The sequence below is a fragment of the Aquarana catesbeiana genome, linkage group LG03 (genome assembly GCF_042186555.1).
Source record: "Aquarana catesbeiana isolate 2022-GZ linkage group LG03, ASM4218655v1, whole genome shotgun sequence".
NCBI classification, from domain to species: Eukaryota; Metazoa; Chordata; class Amphibia; order Anura; family Ranidae; genus Aquarana; species Aquarana catesbeiana.
The window spans coordinates 661,639,865-661,662,839 of NC_133326.1; the positions used below are offsets into that span (position 1 = coordinate 661,639,865).

A 22,975-nucleotide genomic window follows, 5' to 3' on the forward strand; every position below is an offset into this window, starting at 1 on the left:
ATATTAGTTTATTTTTTTATTATTTATTTATTTTATTTTTTGCATACAATGACCAGAGCAATACAGTGTTACCACAATAGCACTGTACTACTCTGGGCAGGTCATCAGGATTTTTTTTTGTTACACACTATGATTGCTTATACTGTAACTGAATTTTACAGTTATAAGCAACTATTTTTACTACTTATTTTTACTATTTTTATTACTCATTCAATGTTTGCTATTGTGAATAGCTGTGATTAGCCACACCTAATCAAATGGTACACATAGGATGTTATTTTCCCTGTCTGTACCATGTGGTGACTGTGACCAATCACAGAGCTCATCATAATAGTACACAGTGAAAGGCATAAATTAAAGCCTTTCATTGTGTACAACTGTCATGCGATCTGCTGTGATTAGCCACAGCGATCACATAGTACTGGCAGTAGGTCGGTGATCTGTCATTGTCCAGTGGACACGGCGGGTAACAGATTGTGCCAGAGCAAAACGCGATCCTGGGAGGACGTCATATGATGTCCTCCCAGAACAACAGTGCTCTGGGCTGGGCGGGAAGGGGTTAAATATTGATTGGTGTAGTTTATAATAGGAGTTTCTATCATATTTTAAGTTGCAAAGAAATGTGCTGTGTTAGGAAAATTTCACAGTTTTGTCAGTAAAAAAGTGCTTGTGGATTGGCCACCAGGGCTGGATTTAGCCTATCTGATCTGGGGGTGCAATAAAAAAGTCAGGGGGCATAATGTCAAAACTGTGTGTGTGATATTATAATTAAAAAGAATCTGTGTCCCCTTATATCAGGTGTCCCCATCAGAGTGCCCCCTTAGGTCAGGGTCCCCATCAGAGTCCCCCCTTAGGTCAGGATCCCTATCAGAGTGCCCCCTTAGGTCAGGGTCCCCATCAGAGTGCCCGCTTATGTCAGGGTCCCTATCAGAGTCCCCTTACATCTATTGTCCACATCAGAGTGCCCCCTTAGATCAGGGTCCCCATCAGAGTGCCCACTTAGATCAGGGTCCCCCGTTAAATCAAGGTCCCTATCAGAGTGCCCCCATGGATCAGGATCCCTATCAGAGTGCCCGCTTATATCAAGTGTCTCCATCAGAGTGCCCGCTTAAATCAGGAGTCTCCATCAGAGTGCCCCCTTAGATCAGGTGTCCCCATCAGAGTGCCCCCTTACATTAGGTGTCCCCATCAGAGAGCCCCCTTACATCAGGTGTCTCCATCAGAGTGCCCCTTTAGATCAGGTGTCCCCATCAGAGTGCCCCCTTACATTAGGTGTCCCCATCAGAGAGCCCCCTTACATCAGGTGTCCCCATCAGAGTGCCCCCTTACATCAGTGTCCCCATCAGAGTGCCTCCTTACATATGATCAGTTATACCCATCAGAGTGCCCCCTTACATGGATTGTCCTCATCAAAGTGCCTCCTTACATGAACTGTCTGCAACAGACTGGGGGGCTCAGCTAAAATCGGGGGGGGGGAGGCACAGCTCTCCCCAGCACCCCTCTAGATCTGGCCCTATTAGCCACCCTTATAAGTAGACTTGCATTTCAACTTGACTAAGGTACCTCAGATGCAATCCTGACCCTTAAATGCTAACTGCTACCCAATCCCCCTCTTTTACCCCAACTTAAGCTTACAAGAAAAAAACATTGACACCAATGTTGGAGTAAAACAATAACAAAACATAACACAAACCTTCCTCAAAACAGGAAACCAAAATGAATAAACAAACACCAGAAAATGAAGGTTGCTGATCCTTGGAGGCCCCAATTATCAATTATACATTTCGTATCTGCGTAAGTACTTATACGGTCCCTTGCCGCATCACACCGGCTTGGGACAAACCACATTCAGCAGATACCACACTTTAACTTAGTTAGTCCACCATAACTGGCATTCCACCCGAGACTCCGTACCTTAGATGGGTCCCTAATCTGATAAGCACACAGTTTGTTTTAACTGCTCCCAAAGACCCCAACCGACACAGCGCAAAGTGTGAAACCTCGCACCTTTGTGCCCCGCCAAAAAAGCAATACCCACTGCACCCCATCTTGTAATCCCAGAGCCCAAAGATCCGTGCCCACCGCGTTAAGGTGCACACTGTCGCTGCGGAGATACCAACAGGTATCCACCTCCAGCTCCCGATGCTGGACCACGAAACCTCCGTTTCGCGCTATGAACTTCTCAACCTCCTTATTAATTTTAACTCTTGCCCTGTTTAGTTTATCCACAGACCTGGCAAAACGCCAAGATGTGCGGCCTACGATATCCAACCAAAACCACCACTGTGTGAGGAAAAGCCATGCGCAGTGTAAGGACGTTGAATTTGACATCCCGAATAAGGTGCCTGCTGGACCTGACACCCAGATCATTGCCACCAGCGTGCAAAACCTGTATGTCAGGAGCCCTGTCCCAGCCTGAAACCCTATGTACTTCTGGGACTACCCTGCTCTACAACAGCCCCGGAATGCCTATCCATCTGACACTCACCTCTGACCTAGTGAAACCCAGCTGACGGCCATTAGGCCTGATATCAGCCCTCTTGGCCCCCCAATGAACGAAGGAGTGGCCCAAGATCCAAACGAGGCAAGCATGATCTGAAAAAAAAACCCATAATATAACACATAACGTAAAAACAAAAACTGAACACACAGAAAACACAGACCACATCAAAAAGGAATGACACATAAGATGCCCCATGAACCTGGCTAAACTTTCACCAGATGAGGGCGGACATAAAGTTTAAACCAATTTGACTACCACCTGCTGATCCATTTTACGACTGCAACATCCAATCCCCACCTGGCAGCCTCAGTGGCCGCCCCGATGTGGAAGGAATGCGAAAAATAACTGCGTGGCTCTAGCCCTGCAGCCGAAATACAGCACTGAAGAAGTGACACGAACTGGAACTTGGACAATGTAGAACCATCCGAATGAATGAGAAAATAACCTGTCCCCACTGGGCGAAGCTGTAGATAATCCACCACCGCGGAAACTGGGCAAATGAACCATAAACCTGCAGTAACCGCAAATGTGCCCCCTTTCCCGCCTGATCCGTCTTAGATCGGCAGATAAACAGGGCAACAGACGAGCTATAACAGCAGGTGTCAGCTGCTGGCAAGCCCCCTTTAGCTGCCTTAGACGTGCTAGCCAACTCACCTAACCTGAGTGCCCCATAAAAAGCTAAAGCGAAGGACTCCCGGAACAAGAGAGTTTCATACTCAGAAGAACACACAGTACGCACCTGTATGAACAAGGATTGTAAAATGTCAAAAGTGATTGGCCGACGGCCGTCTGGCCTCCGGGAACCTTTCCGATAACCTCTCAATGCCTGTTTCATCAAGAAAACCTTGAGATTCATGGTGGAAATAGACACATTATTTGTAAAATCCAGACAAATTAAGTAAATTAAAAGATGTCTTACCTCAGAACTGGCCATGCCCACCCCAGCCTGCTCAATAAAATCCCCCCACTCCGGCTAGACCTTGGTATATGAAGACCATATCGACCCACTCAAGGAGTTTTGAATCAAACCGGAGGACTCCAAGGCAATCCGCCACAGCCGAAGAGGACAAGGGGTTCCATGCTGCTCCCGGAACCTGTCCAACTGAAAGCGAAAAAGAGCGTCAGCCAAAGTATTCTTCACCCCTGGAAAATGCACCGCATACAAAAACATTTTCAGCTGAAGACAACACAAAACAAAATGTCGCAAAAGCTGAATTATGGGAGGGGAGGCCCCTGACAGGGAATTGATGACTTGAACCACCCCTAAGTTATGACAGTGGAGACGAACCTTTTTGTTACGAAAAGACTCCCCCCATATCACTATGGCGACCACGACCGGAAACAGTTCCAAAAGTACCACATTTTTTAAGAAACCCACCTCCCGTCAGTGCTCTGTGCTCCGCGCTCCACCTCCCCCAAAGCATCCAACCACCTACAACCTAAAAGATGAAAACTGCTCAGGTGGACCGAAAGGCAGACTCTATGTCTGTCTTGGCCATGAGGGCACCCTGACCGTAATGCCATACCCAAAAAAACGCAGCATCAAAGGAGGTATACGACACCACACACGCCTCAGGATCAATAGCATCGTTGACCGACCCACCTTTTGGGAATGACAGGTGGTGAATCAGGCGGAACTTATTGGGCTCCTTCTTTGGAATGACCCCCAAAGGAGAGACCACTAAATTGGCCAACGGGGGGTTAACAAAAGGGCCGCACATGCGGCTCATCAACACCTCTTTTGCGAGTTTCTCAGAAACCATGGCAGAGTGTAAAAGAGCTGACCGCAAATTATCGGCCACTGGAGGAATCCGAGTAAGGGAGCAAGGGATCACGAAACCCTCCTCGAAACAACAAATGCATTGCAGGCCGATCTGGATATCTACTTAGAAAGGGAACCATCTGGTCCCCCTTTAACGGCGTCTTGCCTTTTTCCCATAGAATCGCAGAGACGGGCCCTGCTGGCCTTGAAACAGCGAGACAGGGGGTTAGTCCCCCTGCAGTGGGAGCATTCGTGTTTGTATCGGCAGCCTGTGCCAAATCTGGTAGAACCCTCGTTGAACTGCCAACAACAACCCCGCTGTTTTGCAGCCGGCTGTCTGGGGGCAGTTGGACTCCCGGCCCTTGCTGGAAAAAAATTAAGTGGAGGCCCACGCAGAGGACATAAGCTTCATCCATAAACTGATGTCCTTAAGATCCCAGAGCAAAGACAGTCGAATAGCCCTACACTGACGAAATTGCTCATCATAGCGCAGCCAAGCCATGCCCCCATACATTCTATGGGCCTCGCTAATGGCATCTAGATAACAAAAAAGGGTGGAACAGTTTTCAGGGATTTTTCCACGCTTGCCAAAATGGTGAAGGCCTGGAGCCAGTTACTAAATGTACGCGGACTCGTAACGACACTTTTCCTTGTCCTCCTTCTCCACATAGTCACCGCGCTAAATCTTATCCTGCACCTCGGACTTAAGATGGGCTCCTAAAGGCCCTTCAAAGCAATCATACAGCTCACATTTGACTGAATCAGCCAAGCGAACCATATCTGTACTTTTTACAATGTCCCTCGGCGAGTCCGACGAGGTTCTCACTGATGTGCCCTGATTAGCTGCGTCCACCCACATCACACCAACCACCTGCCCTTGACTTGATGCAGTCACGGAGACAGCCAGAACCTGGGCCACAGCCTGCCCAGCCCCCAGCGGATCCGGAACCCAAGCCGACACCGGCGTGGAAGCAGCAACTGCATCAAAACAATGCACCAAGGTGCCAGCGAGCAGCCATGAGAGGTTGAGCTGGCAGGGCTGGAGGGTCCGATCCTGGGCTCCCTGCATGGCACTGTGTTGGGGGGAATCGGAAGGGCTGAACCACTCCGGGGGACGTGCCCTCCAAGCACGCCGTGGGGTAGATACCTGAGGAGCCATGGCAGAGGCTCTCAGCAAGGCTGCTACCTGGTCTACCAGCTCTAGCAGGTCGGCCATAGTAGAGATGGTGGGGGTGAGCGGGCGGGCAAGGAAGCCAGGAGAACTGTATGAAGGCACGTTGTTGCTGGGAAGGTTCTTTCTCCACGTTTCTTTACCGGATCTCTGAAGTTTTTTTTTCTCTCCTCCCAAATTTCCCCATGAAGCTCCTCCCAAATGACTATCCGCACCAATCCCCTAAAAGGTCCCCTTCACTACAAAATTGTTAACCCTGTCACCTCCAGATTCCCATAGTCCCATATCATGCTGGCCCTACGCTCATTTTTATTTTATTTTTTCTTTGGGCTGTACTCTCTGGGCAGATTTATTGACTCTTTGTGGGGTGGAAGAAATTGGGCATCAGTCATTTTAGAATGCTGAAATTAGGCACAGAAAACTTCAGGGAGAGAGGGTGGAACATGGAATACCCAAAAATGACAAAAACACCATTCCAGGCATCCATAGGCGTGCGCACAGGGTGTGCGGATGTGCCTAGGCACACCGTAAACGCCCCATTTGCATTAGCATTATTGCTCTGTGTGCCAGTGGGAAGGTGGGAGAGATCTCCCACTGAGCGACTCTGCATAAAGGAGAAGTGTGGAAGCATTTCACTCTCTCTAAATCTGCAGGCAAGGAGATCATGTACCGGCGGGTCAGAGTGCCGCAAGGAAGACTATGTGTGTGTGCATACATACGTACATACATACATACGTGTGTTTGAGCTTTGGTGTGCACACCCTAATGCAGTAGGCTGCGCACACCTATGCAGGCATCGCTGCTAGCAATAGGCAACAAAGGCTAAGGATCTTTAAGCCAAGACCGTAAATCTGTAATCTTTAGACTGATTAACAGCTGCAGGCAGCATAGTACTATCTGAAGCAAATAGGCAGGGCTCCCCAACAAAGTCTACCGGCAGCAGTTTGTACCCAGCTGTCCAAGATTCTTCTTCCCCAGATGCTGCAGCAAGGCAGAACAAACTCATCCAGGCTTCAGACAAAGGCCTCTCTTCTAGCAAGGGCCTACCCTAGGCAGCAGACTTGGCAGGCAGCGACCTCCAGCACTGGGAGAGATTTACTAAAACTGGAGCAAGCAAAATCTGGTGCAGCTCTGCAAAGAAACCAATCAGCTTCCAGGTTTTATTGTCAAAGCTTAATTAAACAAGCTGAAGTTAGATGCCAATTGTTTACCTGCACCAAATTTTGTACTCTCATGTTTTAGTAAATCAACCCAACTGCCTTCTCTCTTAGCAACAGCATGAGAGGCAAGGACCCTCCTCTCCTGCTATGGTCCAGAAAGCACAGATCGTTCTGGAAGGTCAACTCAAATATTTATATCTTGCATGCACCACTGGCAATACATCTCCTAGCGGCTGGCCAAGGAGACAATAATATTCATAACTCATAAATAAGTTAGGCAAAACCCAATGAAATACTCAGGATTAACGGCACTGGGGACCCTTTGTCAGTGAAAACCAGTCAAAGTTCAATTGTAAGATCCATAGTAAAAAGAAAACGCTCAGCAGAGCTTCTCCCTAAACTCAAAATTACATTTATTAAACCATAAAAGCATTAGTCATAAAAGATATCATACAGTTGGCATGACGAGATGGAAGATCAGTTAAGCAAGCATTCTTCACTGGGGGTCAGAAAGCAGTCAACTATCAACTCAAATCCAGGCTGATTACAATCTAGGTGCAACACTTAATTTTAGGTAACGGACACTTAGGGCAGGCCTCCTGCATTCTCAGTCTTGCACCTTGGTGTCTCACTCTACTCTGTCGCCCCAGTTTACTGACCTCTGGCCTGTCCCTGACTACCCTCTGAGTTAACCCTGTGTAAACTACATCCTGCCCACCATTGAGTTAATCCTATGGTTTGCTGTTTAGGGTTGCTAACAGCAAAGTTTCATCCACGCCATCAAGCATCTGGCAAAGACCTGGTAGCCATGGAACTAGCATCCATGCTGACAGACTGTCTTCCAACTGCTCATAAATACTAGTGCCCTTCGCCACTCATCCATTCTAACCTGGTTCCTGGGCTATATAGGATCATCACCATTCATGGCCCTGGAGAAGACATGGTAACATGAGAACTAGCATCCATGCTGAGAGCTTGTTTTCCACCCAACTCATTGCTTTAGTGCCCTTTGTTGCTCTTCGCCTGGCCCCTGGTCTATGAGCTATTTGGAATCATTACATTAATCATTGGTGGCATTGGAAAAGATCTGGTAACCCCAGAACCAACATCCATGCTGTGAGAGCCTGTCTTCCGACCAGCTGGCAAAGACCAGTGCCAATCATTTGCATGCTCCTGGGCTATATGAGATCATCACATCTGTATTCTAAAGGTCCAAATCTAGCCAAAACTTTTACTTAACTTTGGATAGAGCATGAAAGGTTGGAGTCACTAGCAAGTCCTATTCATTTAAAAGAGCGAACAAAAGTCCTGGATGGCTTAACTCCAATGTAAAAATGCATATAAAAGCAAAGGAGAAGGCCTTAAAAAAATACAAGGTTGAGGGATCATCATTCGGGATGAGCCGAACATCCCCATTGACGTCTATGGGACTTGAACGTTCAAAATCAAAAGTGCTAATTTTAAAGGCTAATTTGCATGGTATTGTCCTAAAAAGGGTTTGGGGACCTGGGTCCTGCCCCAGGGGACATGTATCAATGCAAAAAAAGTTTTAAAAACGTCAGTTTTTTGGGAGCAGTGATTTTAATGATGCTTAAAGTGAAATATTCTTTTAAATATGGTACCTGGGGGGTGTCTATAGTATGCCTGTAAAGTAGCGCGTGTTTCCCGTGCTTAGAACAGTCCCTGCACAAAATGACATTTTTAAAGGAATAAAAGTAATTTAAAACTGCTTGTGGCTTTAATGTAATGTCGGTTCCGGCAATATGGATGAAAATCAGTGACACAAACGGCATGGGTACCCCACCCCAGACCATTACCAGGCCCTTTGGGTCTTGTATGGATATTAAGGGGAACCCCTCACCCAAATTAAAAAAAGGAAAGACGTGGGGCCCCCAGCAGTATACAGGCGGTGCAAACAAGACAGGGACTGTAGGTTTTTTGTTAAGTAGAATCTGTTTGTAATTTTGAACTGGTACATTTTTATAGTGTAGCTCAAGCCAAAAAAATCTATTTTAAGCTTTTTGGAAAACATAGGGAAGGGTTATCACCCCTGTGACGTTTGTTTTGTTGTCTGTGCACCTGTAATTACATGCCCCTGTTGAACAGGGTCAGAAAAATTGGGCCTTTGGTGGTGGTGGTGCTGGTGCCACAACACTGTAAGTCCTCACAGTTACTCTTGGTGGGCGCAGAAACGGGTCCTGCTGTGAAATATTAGATCAAGCATTGTAATTACATGCACCTGTTGAACAGGGGCAGAAAAATTGGGCCTTTGGTAGTGGTAGTGGTGGTGTTACCACAACACTGTAAGTCCTCACAGTTACTCTTGGTGGGCGCTGGAACGGGCCCTGCTGTGAAATATTAGATCAAGAATTGTAATTACATGCACCTGTTGAACAGGGGCAGAAAAATTGGGGCTTTGGTGGTGGTGGTGCTGGTGCCACAACACTGTAAGTCCTCACAGTTACTCTTGGTGGGCACAGAAACTGGCCCTGCTGTGAAATATTAGATCAAGAATTGTAATTACATGTTGAACAGGGGCAGAAAAATTGGGCCTTAGGCACTGGTGCCACAACACTGTAACCCCTCACAGATACTCTAGTTGGAGTGCAGGAATGAGCCCTCCTGCAAAATATTGCATCAAAAATTGTAATTACACGCCCCTGTTAAACAGGGGCTGAAAAACTGGACCTTAGGCACTGGTGCTGGTGTCACAACATTGCAACCCCTCACAAATACTCTAGTTGAATGCAGCAACGAACCCTCCTTGCAAAATATTGCAGCAAAATTGTAATTACACGCCCCTGTTAAACAGGGGCTGAAAAATTGGGCCTTAGCCCAAAACCAAAAATATTCTTAAAAGCTGTGACAGCAGGGCCCGTGGAACCCAGAATCCCCTGGAAAGTATGGGATGCCCTTGTTTCAGCTCCCCATACACCTCTTATGTCTAAGTCACCCTGTGCCATCCTGGCACAGGGTGAGTGAGAAAATATATCTTGGACTACTTAAAATGGGACAGTGATATTTGTCCACAATATCTCCCAGGATGTATGTAGAGACTATTCTTGGTTTGTTTGATTCTGAACTCAACATGTTAGTTAATTGAGAGAGTTTATCACATTGTCCTCTGTACAATGTAGGAGACGGGCCGACTCCTAGTGGAGCTCCTGCTATTGTGAGAAAATGTCCTGTGGTTGTACTTATGATAATGTATAATGTACTGTGTGAAGCTCGGTGACAACAAGTCTGACCTGTAGTGAAATCCTGATTAATCATAACAATGCTCAGGAGGGCACGGAGTCACATCGGCTGCTTAGCTCATGTTAATTTGTTACAGGTGTATTGTTAGAGTAATATGAGGAGGAGGGGGGAACCTCCTCTTCTACTGTATAAAAAGACTTGTAATTTTGGTTCTAATAAATGAGTCCATGTTATCAGCGAAACAAGTGTCGCCTTGTTTTGTGCTTATGAGTGGGTGGAATATCTGATATCTATATCCAGACTGGGAGGAAGTGGTATACTGATGGGAGCACTCAAGTGGAGTGAGGGACATTCCGTGACACAAGCTATCAGTATGATCATTGAGGAGGAAGAGGATAGTCACTCAGCATAACAGGATAGTCACTCAGCATCAGCATAGGCAGTCTTGAAGGGATCTGACATTTGAAAAAAAATTATTTGGTTACATCAGCATCAGGTGCTTGGTAGCTGGTGGTGATCCAAGACGGATTCATTTTTATGAAGGTCAGTCGATCGACCGAGTCGGTGGACAGGCGCACCCTGTGATCGGTTACAAAGCCTCCAGCAGCACTGAATGTGCATTCCGAAAGAACGCTGGATGCAGGACAGGCCAGTAGCTCAATTGCATACTGTGCAAGCTCTGGCCAGTGATCCATCCTCAAGACCCAGTAACCCAGAGGATTTTCGGTGGGAAAGGTGTCTAAGTCAGATCTTGCCCCTAGGTATTCCTGCACCATGTAAAACAGATGCTGGCGATGGTTGCTGGAACCGATCATACCTTGGGGCTGCATGCTAAAAAATTGTCTGAACGCATCGGTCAGATGGCCACCTTCTCCACCGCTCCTTCTTTGACTGACCGAAGCCTCAGCAACACGTTGTCCAGGAACTAGAGTTTGTAACCTCCCAATCTCTGGGAACGCATTGCACAGACCTTTCTGCAAGGCCTCCCAAAGATGTTTCATCCTCTGCTCCCTCTGCAATGACAAGATAAGGTCCGCAACCTTACCCTTGTAACGTGGATCAAGGAGGGTTGCCAGCCAGTATTGATCCCTCTTCTTGATACCACGAATACGAGGATCCTTCCACAGGCTTTGCAGGATCAGGGAGGCCATGCAGCGTAGGTTTTCTGAGGCATTCGGTCCGGAGTCCTCTGGGTCACTAAGGACGACATGATCCGCAGCCACCTCCTCCCAGCCACGGACATGTCCATGGGTTTCTTGGGACTGTAAATGATCCCTTAAAGACTGCTGCTGATGCTGAGTGCCAGGCTCCACCTCCATGCTGACACAATCCTCCTCCTCCTCCTCTTCCTGTGTGATCGGCGGGCACGCAGGAACACTGTCTGGATAAAGGGGGCCTTGAGAGCTAAGGAAGTCCTCCTCTTCCTGCCTCTGTTCTGCCTCAAGTGACCTGTCCATTATTCCATACAGCATGTGCTCCAACAGGTGGACAAGGGGGACAGTGTCACTGATGCATGCACTGTCGCTGCTCACCATCCTCGTGGCTCCCCTGACCCTGTCCTGGTGCCATAGTCGCACAGGTACTCATTGATGGCCCTCTGCTGCGTGTGCAGCCGCTGCAGCATGGCCAACGTTGAGTTCCACCTGGTGGGCAAGTCACAGATTAGGCGGTTCTTGGGCAGGTTAAATTCCTTTTGGAGGTCAGCCAGCTGAGCACTGGCTTTATATGACCTGCAGAAATGCACACAGACTTTCCTGGCCAGCCTCAGTACAACCTGTAAGCCGGGTACCTGCTCAAGAACCACTGCACCACCAAGTTAAGGATGTGAGCCAAACAGGGCACATGGGTCAGTTGTCCCTGTCAGAGGACAGAGAGGAGGTTGGTGCCATTGTTGCAAACTACCATAACTGCCTTAAGCTGGTGTGGCATCAACCACCTCTGAACCTGTCCCTGCAGAGCTGACAGAATATCTGCCCCAGTGTGACTCCTGTCCCCCAAGCACACCAGCTCAAGCACCGCATGGCATCTTTTGGCCTGCGTGCTTGCGTAGCTCCTTGAATGCCTACGGAGCACCGCTGGTTCCAAAGACAAATCAGCACAGGAAGAGGCCATGGAAGAAGAAGAAGAGGAGGGGGTGGAGGAGAGAGGTGTGGCAGAATCACCACTAGTAGTATTTTGGAGGCATGGTGGCTGAACAACCTCCAACACTACTGCACCCTGTCCTGCTTTCTTCCCAGCTGCCAGAAGAGTCACCCAGTGCGCGGTGAAAGATGGGTAAAGTCCCTGTCCATGCCTGCTGGACCATGAGTCAGCAGTAATATGTACCTTACCGCTGACCGCCCTGTCCAGCGAGGCCAAGACATTGCCTTCCACATGCTGGTAAAGAGCCGGAATCGCCTTCCGTGAGAAAAAGTGGTGTTTGGGAACCTGCCACTGAGGAACCGCACATTCCACAAACTCATGGAAGGGGGCAGTTGAAGTGCTAGCAATTTAGCCAAGCTAGCATTCAACCGCTGGCCATGTGGATGGCTGGGAGCGAACTTCTTTCGGTGGTGCAGCAGTTGGGGCAAGGAAATTTGCCTGGTACAATCTGACATCGGTGTACCAATAGTAGATTGCCCCCAAGCTGTGACACACCTAATTCTACACCTTCATTCCTCTCAGTGCAGGTCTCAGAGAGGACTGAAGGTATAGTGGGGTTGGAGATCCCAGCTGATGAGGAGCAAGGAGAGGTCCTCTTTGTTCTTTGGTGTGGGTCTTTTAGGTACGCTTGCCAACGAACTGCATGGCAGGTCAACATATGTCTGGTCAAGCATGTGGTGCCCAAGTGGGAGATGTTTTGGCCATGCGAGATACGCTTGAGACATATGTTGCAAATAGCAGCGGTGGGATCTGATGCACTCGTCTCAAAAAAGGCCCACACCAAAGAACTTTTGGAATAACGCGCAGAGACAGCAGAGCCTTGCACATGCGGAGCTCTGCAGTGTGATGCAGCCATTGTGCTGCCCTTAAGCTGGCCCCTGGAGGGCATCCTTCCTCATTGGTGATGTGCCTCCTCCTCCTCCTACTCCTCTCACCTATCAGGCACCCATGTGGAGTCAGTGACCTCACCATCCCCTCCCTCCTCATCACTGGAGCAAAGCTGGCAGTATGCTGCAGCTGGGGGGACATGACTGCAAGATTGCTGTCCTTCTTGGGCACCCCCTCTCTCTGGGCTCACTTTACTGCCTTCCTCTAGCTGAGTACCATCATCGGAGCCTTCAAAACGCTGGGCATCCTCCTGGAGCATGTACCCAACACTGTGGTCAAACAGTTTGGGGGACTCCTCAGGAGCACATGGTGGGGCTAGGGAAGGAGTGACTGATGCCATTGAGCCAAGGGAAGAGGTCGCGTTGGCAGCTGCTTTGCCAGACGAAGTACCCTGAGCCTGGGCGAGAGAGGATGAGGACGGCTTGGTCATCCACTTGACCAAGTCTTCCGCATGTTGCGGCTCAACGCAGCCAGCTGCCAAAAAAAGGCCAAGCGTGTCCCACGGCCACGTGCTGATGTGAATGCACCGTCTCCATGACCAGCACTGTTGCCTCTAGACACAGAGCCTGCTTGCCCTCTTATTGGCTTGTGACTGTCTGCATCTCCTTGTTGGCCTTCCAGAAATACTAATGGCCTGCAGTGAGATGTAGCTGCACAAAGCTGGGATGTATATATATACTGATACTGCAGCTAGCAGAATCAACCTTTTTAGACACCCATCATCCATTACTTGGAGCCCATAATGAATTCATTATAGAATTATTGGAATTCATGTTGGGCAATAATTTTTTTCAGTTTCTTGGGAGGTTTTACCAACAAATTAGAGGTACCAGTATGGGCGCCCCTTGGACCCCTTCCTATGCCTGTCTCCATCTAGGACTATGGGAGGAGGAGGTCATGTACAAGTCCTCGATGTACCTTGACCACTGTGCGCTGTGGTTAAGGTACATCGACGACGTACTCATGGTATGGGACGGCACAGTAGAACAACTTTTGGAATTTTTGGCCCAATTAAATAATAATGAAAGGAATATTCATTTAACCTATTCCTATTCTACTGACGCCCTCTCATTCCTTGATTTACAAATTACCAGATGTGGAAGCAGGATAGCAACAAGTACCTTCAGAAAGGAGACAGCAGCTAATACCCTCCTCCTGGCACAGAGTCATCATCCAAAGTCGCTGATCAGGGGAATACCCACGGGACAATTTTTAAGGATCAGACGAAACTGCTCGGAGGAGGACCAATTCCTAACTGAAGCACATGAGATGTATAAAAGATTTAGGAAAAGAGGGTACTCACATAATTCCCTTAAAAAAGCTAAAAATAATGCATTTAAAACTAAACGTGAGGACCTCCTAACCACACAGAAGAACCCCCAAGAAACGGACAAATCACATTGTGACTTTCCCAGAATCATCACCAAGTTTGGCTCGCAATGGACCAAAGTCCAGGAGATCCTAAACAGACACTGGCATATTCTTAAATCGGCACCCCTCATTACCAACATAATTAGCCCTAGACCACTGCTTACGGCCAAAAGGGCACGTAATTTGGGAGATGCTCTGGTTCATTCAGAGTATACTAGAACGATCAACAAAAACTGGCTTACCGAGAGAAAACCCCCTCCAGGCATGCATGCATGCGGACACTGCAACATATGCAAATACGTACATCACACTGATGTGTTTGCTAACCCAAGGGGTCGCAATGACTATCGAATCAAACAATTTATTAATTGTTCAACGACACGTGTCATATATATGCTCACGTGTCCTTGTAATAAAAACTACATAGGAAAAACCAAACGTCAACTCCGGATTAGGATTAGTGAACACATCAGTGGCATTAGGAATAAAACAAAGAACAAAGATGATGATAGACCTATTCCAGTACATTTTGCCAAATTCCATGATAGCAATCCAGCAGGTCTTACAGTTAAAGGGATTTATGTGCTTAATCTGCCCCCTAGAAGGGGCGATTTTGACACTATACTCCTGCAAAAGGAGAAAATGTGGACGTACTACCTAGATTCTTTAACCCCTAAGGGGTTAAATACCAAATGTAGTTTACAACCCTTTCTAGAAACATAACCAATTTTTCTTAAATTTCGGGGTAAAATCCCTATTATAAATACTATCTTGAATAATTCACTCTTTCCATGGCTGGTTTTTAAATCATTAAAGCACCCTTTTCCCTTATTGTTTTCCCACATTTCCCCGTCCTCCCCCCTCTTCACCCTTTCCTTTTCCTCCCTTTCCCCCCTCCCCCTCCCCCCTTTTTATCCCCCTTCCTCCTTTTTCTTTCCCCCCTTTCCTTCCTATTCCTCCCTTTCATATCCCCGTTTTTATCTCGTAAATAGTTAATATCACTATTCTAATTATGTAATTAGAGTGTATGCTTTGCTTGCTGAATGATTTACACTGAGGGGCTAAGGTTGACATCTAGTGGATACAAGCAGTATTTGCAGTCTCTACTATCTATTTAAGCTCACCACACTTGACCCCTCCTAGCTCTGAGGAAACCAGCGTCCATTGGCTGGTGAAACGCGTCAGCAGTGTGATGTCAGCATGTCCTTGGGAGCCGCGCGTAATTTGATCTGACTTATCCTCACACGGATCCAACAGCTGATTCAACAGCTGATGTCAGCTTTCCCCTGCAGCCACGCACCATACAGCAGCAACGGCGCTTCAGCGGCTCCACAGTGAGGGACGGCTCCTTACCAACCTACACTCCTAGTGAGCCATAAAGAAGCATTTGTCCACAGAGAGACTTTAACACCAAGGACCATTACAGTCTGACGACGGACACAGTGCGGTTAGTGAGATCCTCCCATTCCACTCAGCACTCCAAAAACGTATGTCAGTTTTCTTCTGTGTCTCCTTAATGTTGTCTCCATGGACATTTATCTCGCTGCCTATGTAGATGATTCTACAATTTTCCTTGCTGCAACCTGGAAAGCGCTTGCAATCTATTTATCAGCTGTGGTTTAAACAATAACTGAGTGCAATGATCCCTTGAGAGATCGCTCCATCTATGGTCTATACTCTATAATTTATCGGATAGTCAGATCACCCACCCATTTACATCACCTCAAAATTAATGGTATAGGACTGTTCCTGCCCAACTGGATACTTTGTATTAGGAATACTCTCCACCAATAATTGCCATTTCTACTGTGCAGGACTGTCTTTATTTTTCTATACCCCATTACACAGTGTGCATGATGCGTATGAGTGGGTGTGTAGCCGCGGCTCCCATTTGTTTTTAATATCCCCTGTGACAACGTTGTCCAATTTTTAATTGGTTTGTGGTAATCGTCTGTCCATATTTGCTAATTTTTCACTTTTTTGTACTATTAATTGGTTTATTTTTTGGTAATTAATAAAGCTGGTTTTGTATTCACATTAGTGTTCTCTGTTGACCCTCTTTAGAGAAATCCTCTTTTTCTCCTGTCTTTCCCTATATGCATAAAAGGACAACTTGAACAGCATCCAGGCTTCTGTCTGTATGATAGGTCTATACTTACCCGCTGAAATTGGCCACCACTGATAATACTTATTGGTTGATCCAGGCAATACCTCTGTTTTTTTGTTAGCAGAATCAACTGCCTGTCTGTAGTATTATTAGTATGAGAACACCAGCAATTGTCTTCAGGTAGCTTTAGGTGCACACTGTGCAGAGGACACAGTACACTTACTGTAAATACTGTAGCTGCCTGCCTGTGGTATTAATAGGATCAGAAGAACACCACCAATTTTCTTCAGGTAGCTTTAGGTGCCCACTGTGCAGAGGACACAGTACACTAACTGTAAATACTGTAGCTGCCTGCCTGTGGTATTATTAAGAGCAGAACAACAGCAATTGTCTTCAGGTAGCTTTAGGTGCACACTGTGTAGAGGACGCACTACACTAATTTGTAAATACTGCAGCTGCCTACGGTACTAATAGGATCAGAAGAACACCACCAATTTTCTTCAGGTAGCTTTAGGTGCACACTGTGCAGAGGACGCATTATACTAACTTGTAAATACTACAGCTGCCTGTGGTACTAATAGATCAGAAGAACACCACCAATTTTCTTCAGGTAGCTTGAGGTGCACACTGTGCAGAGGACACACTACACTAACTTGTAAATACTGCAGCTGCCTGCGGTACTAATAGGATCAGAAGAACACCACCAATTTTCTTCAGGTAGCTTTAGAACACCTGCCTGCCTGTCAGTAGGAAGAGAATAACAGGAACGGATCTAGCTAAACTGAATACAATGTGTGTGTGTATATATATATATATATATATATATATATATATATATATATATATATATACTGTACATATACACATACAACACCTAGGATGTATATATATATATATATATATATATATATATACACAATACATTGTAAGTGCAGCTATCTGACTCGCCTGCTTACTCTATCTAACTTAAATCAAATGACACTGTCTCTCTCTCTCAACGCCGGAACCCCCTACACAGGGCCGACGTGCAGGCGGCCTTATATAGTGTGGGGCGTGTACTAAACCCCCTGAGCCATAATTGGCCAAAGCCACCTTGGCTTTGGCCAATTACAGCTCTCTGTACAGACAGCGCTGTGATTGGCCAAGCATGCGGGTCATAGTGCATGCTTAGCCAATCATCAGCCAGAAATGCACTGTGATGCCGCAGTGAATTATGGGCCGTGACGCGCCACTCTAAATTGGTGCGAACGGCCCATATTGTTCATAATACAACAAACGAGCGAACATGTGATGTTCGAGTCGAACATGGGTTCGACTCGAACATGAAGCTCATCCTGGTGACCCCACAATAGGGATAAAAAATTTTCGCGGAAGGGAGTGTAACAAGACTCGTGGCCACTCATTAAAATTAGAAAAGAGAGGAAGAGGTTTAAAAAAAGAAAAGAGGTTTAACCTTAAACTACGTAGAGGGTTCTTTATTGTAAGAGTGGCAAGGATGTGGAATTCCCTTTCACAGGTGGTGGTCTCAGCGGGGGGCATCGATAGTTTCAAGAAACTATTAGATAAGCACCTGAATGACCGCAACATACAGGGATATACAATGCAATACTGACATATAATCACACACATAGGTTGGACTTGATGGACTTTTTCCGACCTCACCTACTATGTAACTATGTAATATGGAGGACATGGAATTATGTTCATAGAGTAGGGAAGGGTTAGCTCTCCTTGCTAAAAGATCGTCTACATATCTGGGTGTGCTGGATGGCTGTTTCACCTTTGCACTCTGTAGTTTTATCTGCCAGTCTCTGTTACTACTGTGTGCAGAGGGGAAAGTGACCTCCAATAATCCTGAAGTTGTAGAAAAGTGGAATAGAAGAGTACTAATTGTTAGCTTTGCAGGGATCTGCTGTTTTTCATCTTTTAAAAATGGTGACAATTTTAATTTATTCATTTTGTGTCTAGGTGCGAGTGACCATACCTTATAACTCTGCCTTCTGCAGCATTGCAAGTGTACAGAAAAGTTACCGCATGGTTGTGACTGTACCACCTAAATCCTCTGCTACTGTCCCTTTTGTCATTGTACCACTGGAGCTGGGTAACCATGAAGTGGAGGTGAAGGCATCAACATTTTCACAGGCAGATGGGATCAAGAAACAGCTGAGAGTGATGGTCAGTAATATGTATGTTGATTAGTAGCATTAATTATAGATGTAATATTGTTAAAACCCAACTCCAGGTCACCCCTCTCAGCTAAGGTGCTTCCCCTTCATCCAGAGCCCCCCTGGCTATTTTTTTTTCTTAATATACTTACCATTTTTCATAAGTTTTCAGTCATGGCATGCTGGAGCTTCTTCTTCTCTACCTCTTTCAGTGGGGTGTGATCCTCAATGGTGCTAAAGCGGCGTTGACGTATAGACACCATTGCCACTGTCTCTCTGCATCATTGTATATGAGTGCAGGATACCTTAGAAAAACCCCTTCAGGGGGTGGGTCTTTGATTTCTTGCATTCACAGAATATCCTCAGTTTTCTGCATACAGTAAATGAATGTGGGCATCACCCAACTATATGTACTGCAAGGTACAGTGTCGGAGAGGAGGTATTGCAGCCATTGCCACCTTTTAAAGACACACTGTAGGACCCAAAAAAATATATTTTATCTAGGGGTGCACCAATACTGACACTGGTACCAACGTTGGTGCAGATACTAAGCATTTGTATGAGTACTTGTACTTATACTCCGATACCTAAAACCGAAACCTTTGTGGTGCGATTTGAGCCTTGTCTTCAGCCTGGGTTTACACAGGAGGGGTGCAGGAAACTGCATGTGATTCGGACAGGAATTACACCGCATTCCTGGTCAAGTCACATGCGATTCTTTGCAGTGCGCTTTGAGCCCATTCATTTCGTATGTATCAGTACTCGTGTTCGCTTATACCTTGTATAAAATAGGTATCGGTGCATCCCTAATTTATTCCTGTTTCTAATATTTTTAATCAGTAGTAGCAATAGTACTAATGCTTATTTCATTACTACTTCTAATATAATTGTAGCTGGACCCCTGAAGTGGCTGCTGAGTGTTGTGGCCCACCTGTCACCCTGCCCAGCCCGACATTCACTTCCAGACATTCCAAGACAACGAACAGTCTGTTAGCTTTGTTTTGTGTTTTTATTGAGGGATTAGAACTTGGATGGGGTTAAGGAATTAATGGGATGCCCGGAAAGATTTGCATAGTTTGGAACAAATTATACACTCTGCTTCCTCCAGCACAACTCTTGCTGCAGACTATTCCTTCCTCTTCCTCCAGCACAACTCTTTAGACACAGCTAGCATGTGGTTAGGGGTGACACTGGCTTCAGCCAGGCCCCAGCAACAGCCCTGTGCAGGGCAGGGACCATGGGCCCCTCTAGTGTAGCAAGAAAAATAGAAAGTCCTGGTGCTAGCTGTCCTAGGTCAGATCCCAGTCAGCCCTCTTCAGGCCCTGCTAGCCCTCCTGGCTGCAGCTGCCTGTTTACGCTGCCCGTGACATCACAGTCTCACCCGCTGGCTCTACATCCATCTCAGACTGCACACACTCAGTCCGCTCCGGCATGCCTCCCAGCTCTCCCGACTGTGCCTGCCACTTACCGACACCTGGTGGATCCCTCCTGGAGACTTTGCCTGGCAGTACCTTCCACTGTCCTCTCCTGCTCCTGGTCAGGACACCCCTGTGGTTTGTACGAGGGTCCCTTTGCACTCCCGAGCTCCAGGCTCAAGATCACACCCCCCCAGACTGGGGAGCTTCCTCATAGGCCATGACAGCTAGTACTCCATCTCCCAGTTTTCCACCCGACAACTCCTCCCCAGCTGGGCTGACCCCATGTATTTCAAGGAGATCTGCCCCCTGACCAATCCCCAATTGGTCAGGGCTCCCTGAGACACCCCAGGCAACTCCACCTCTCTTCCCCTCCTTCCTTCTAGAAGCCTCTAGAAGCAAAAGGGAGGTAACCGAAAGATGATGCTGTCTGTGAGTCACCAGCCTACTCTGAGCCACTCCCAGCCCTGCAGATCAAAACAAACAGGACTAGCTTACAGCTTACACTGGATCAAGTAAAGATGGCCTACCCTTAGCCCTGGTTAACACTAGAGCAATTTTCCAGCGGTTAACCACATCCTGGCGGCATGTAAAATCATAGGTAAATTGAAAACACAGATTTTAATGGGTGCTGCCTTAATTGCCATGACTTTAGTCACTGTCACTACTTTTGGATAACCCTTGTGCTGCCTGCACGTCTCCCATAGACTTCAATGTAAAATTGCCAGCAAGTCATACACTTGTTTTAATTGCAGCGACTTTGCTTTGCCCAGTCATTCTTACTGCCTAAAAGCTTCCTTCCTAGCACATTCCATTAATACCATATAAAGCACATTCTCACTCATGTTTTTTTTTTTGTATGTTTTTCATGTGTAAACATGCATTGTATATAGGGTACGCACAACAAATGCCCCTAAGTAGCTCAAGAACCCTTATTGTTGTGGAGAATTTCACATTTTGGCAGCAAAACACACATCTGCTAACCCCGATTAGGGTGTCAATTAACAATTAGCATGCATTCACATCTGCGTGTTTCCAGATGCGCTGCAACCTGCATTTTGGAAAGGCGCGCCTCACACATGCGTTTCCATTTAGGCAGCATTTGCATCTGCGGGTTTCCGAGTGTATGGCAACCCACACAGAAAATGCACGCTTTGCTGTGCGTTTTGGAAATGCACTGTAATGCAACATCGTGCTTGCGTTACCATTAATGTTGTTTTCTCGTCTGTGAGTTTCCAAACACACAGCAACCTGCACAGAGAACACGCGTTTTGCCATGCATTTCAAAAACACACGCGCATTGAACTTGCTTTACCATTCGCTTGCATCTGCACGTTTACGAACACACACAGCAACTCGCAAGAAAATGCACACTTTGCTGTGTTGCATGGTGATGTGTGTCCAGCTTGTGTTACCATTTGTTCACATTTAGATGTTTCTGATTACACGGCAACAGGCAAGTAAATGCACACTTTGCTATGCATTTTGAAAATGGGTGGCAATATGTGTCACACTTGCTTTACCATTTAGGCTGCATTCTCATCTGCGTGTTTCCAAAGACACAGCAACTCGCAAGAAAATATAGAGCAAAAAGTACCCCCTGGTACAATTGGGACTTTAACAGCAAACAATTGAGACAGTATGGTAAAATATATAGATTTATTGTGTAAACATATATAAAAAAAACTGGTGTATAACATCACCGAAGCAGGTAAAAACAACACATATATATGACTGCAGTCAATTCCGTGCAGGGATCCAAGGGGCCCAACGCATTTCCGGATACAGCCCGTCCCTTCATCAGGGCAACTTATCACAGAGGAATAACATTCTTCTAGAAATGATTAGCATATGGGTCATATCATGTGACAGAGAGAGTATTCAAAAACATTTCAACATATTGTAATAGTATGAGAGTAGCGAATATGCTAAAAATAAAAATAAAAATAACATACCGGAAGGAACAATCAATAATATTCATAAGGTCCACCGTATGGTCAGCAACAGTAGCCGTGCAGTGAGAAAACACCCAGTGTCCCGATGGGACAATGATGGAATTCAAAGTGGGCCCCCACTGTTCCACACAAATTTCCCGTGTATAGCAGCTGCGGATAGAATTGTGCTGATAGTTGCACCCAACTCTGTCTAGGCAGTTGGAGGTACTATGAAAAGAGAAGAGGAAACTTCAAGTCAATCCATAGTAACGTTGTAGAAAGGGGGTGTAATAACAACCCCCAAATTGGCCACAGAGTGGCAGTGGTGTCAATAGGCAGAGAAAGGGGGCAGAACAAGACTCCTTAAGGTAATGATACGATTAAACCCACTCCTAGGTAAATAGCCAAAAGTTTGTCCAATAGTAGTGCATGAAATCCTCATACCCCCTGGGTGATGAATATCCACTCCTATGTTGCAGGGCGGTAGCGGCGCTCCGTCCATTGCAGGGCTCAGCCTTTTATACATATTGCCGAGTGGTGCGTGACGTCATTATGTCACGTGTATGGCTTGTGTCAGCACGCATCCTCCATGCCGGAGTTCACTGTGCACGTGTCCAGCTGACGGGGCGGTACTGTAGACCGTCCACGTCATGCCATCATACAACATGCATGCCCAGCATTGAAACAGGCATACGGCAGCGCAAGGGGAAACCTTGGGCATCGGCTGCACGGCTCCAAGGTGTTCAAGGGGTCCAATTTGGAGTCTGATTCTGTGACTGAGAGTGAGGACACCTGTTACAGCTCATCATCGGCTACACCAACTAGTACCTGTATAGCTGCCACAGAGATAGCTTGGAGCATCCATCCACCACTCACTCAAAATGTTTGTTACAACATACAGTATACTGTATAAAATCATGTAGATAACAAACACAACCTCCCTCAGATACCTCCTATAGAGTTACAGACACCAATCATGTCACAATTAGAGACGATATAATAATAAATCAGGTGTCCTCAATGGGTAGGCACTCTTGCTATGTCTCAACGCGTTTTGCTGGTTTACCCCGACAGTGAGGGGAGCTGAAAGAGTTTGCAAATTTCAAACTTGAAGCAAGATTCATTAAACTGTTTGCGAACCCAATCCTGTCAGATTCAC

The 22,975-nt window shown here is 46.5% G+C and overlaps 1 protein-coding gene across 1 annotated transcript in view; it reads left to right on the forward strand.

Moving 5' to 3' along the window:
• The window catches only part of LOC141133428 (A.superbus venom factor 1-like), a 250,166-nt gene that overhangs the window by 158,313 nt on the left and 68,878 nt on the right, over positions 1-22,975 (forward strand). The window contains exon 21 of the mRNA XM_073622813.1: positions 18,271-18,477. Within this exon, the coding sequence (XP_073478914.1) occupies positions 18,271-18,477 (207 nt within the window). The remainder of the gene's footprint in view (positions 1-18,270; positions 18,478-22,975) is intronic.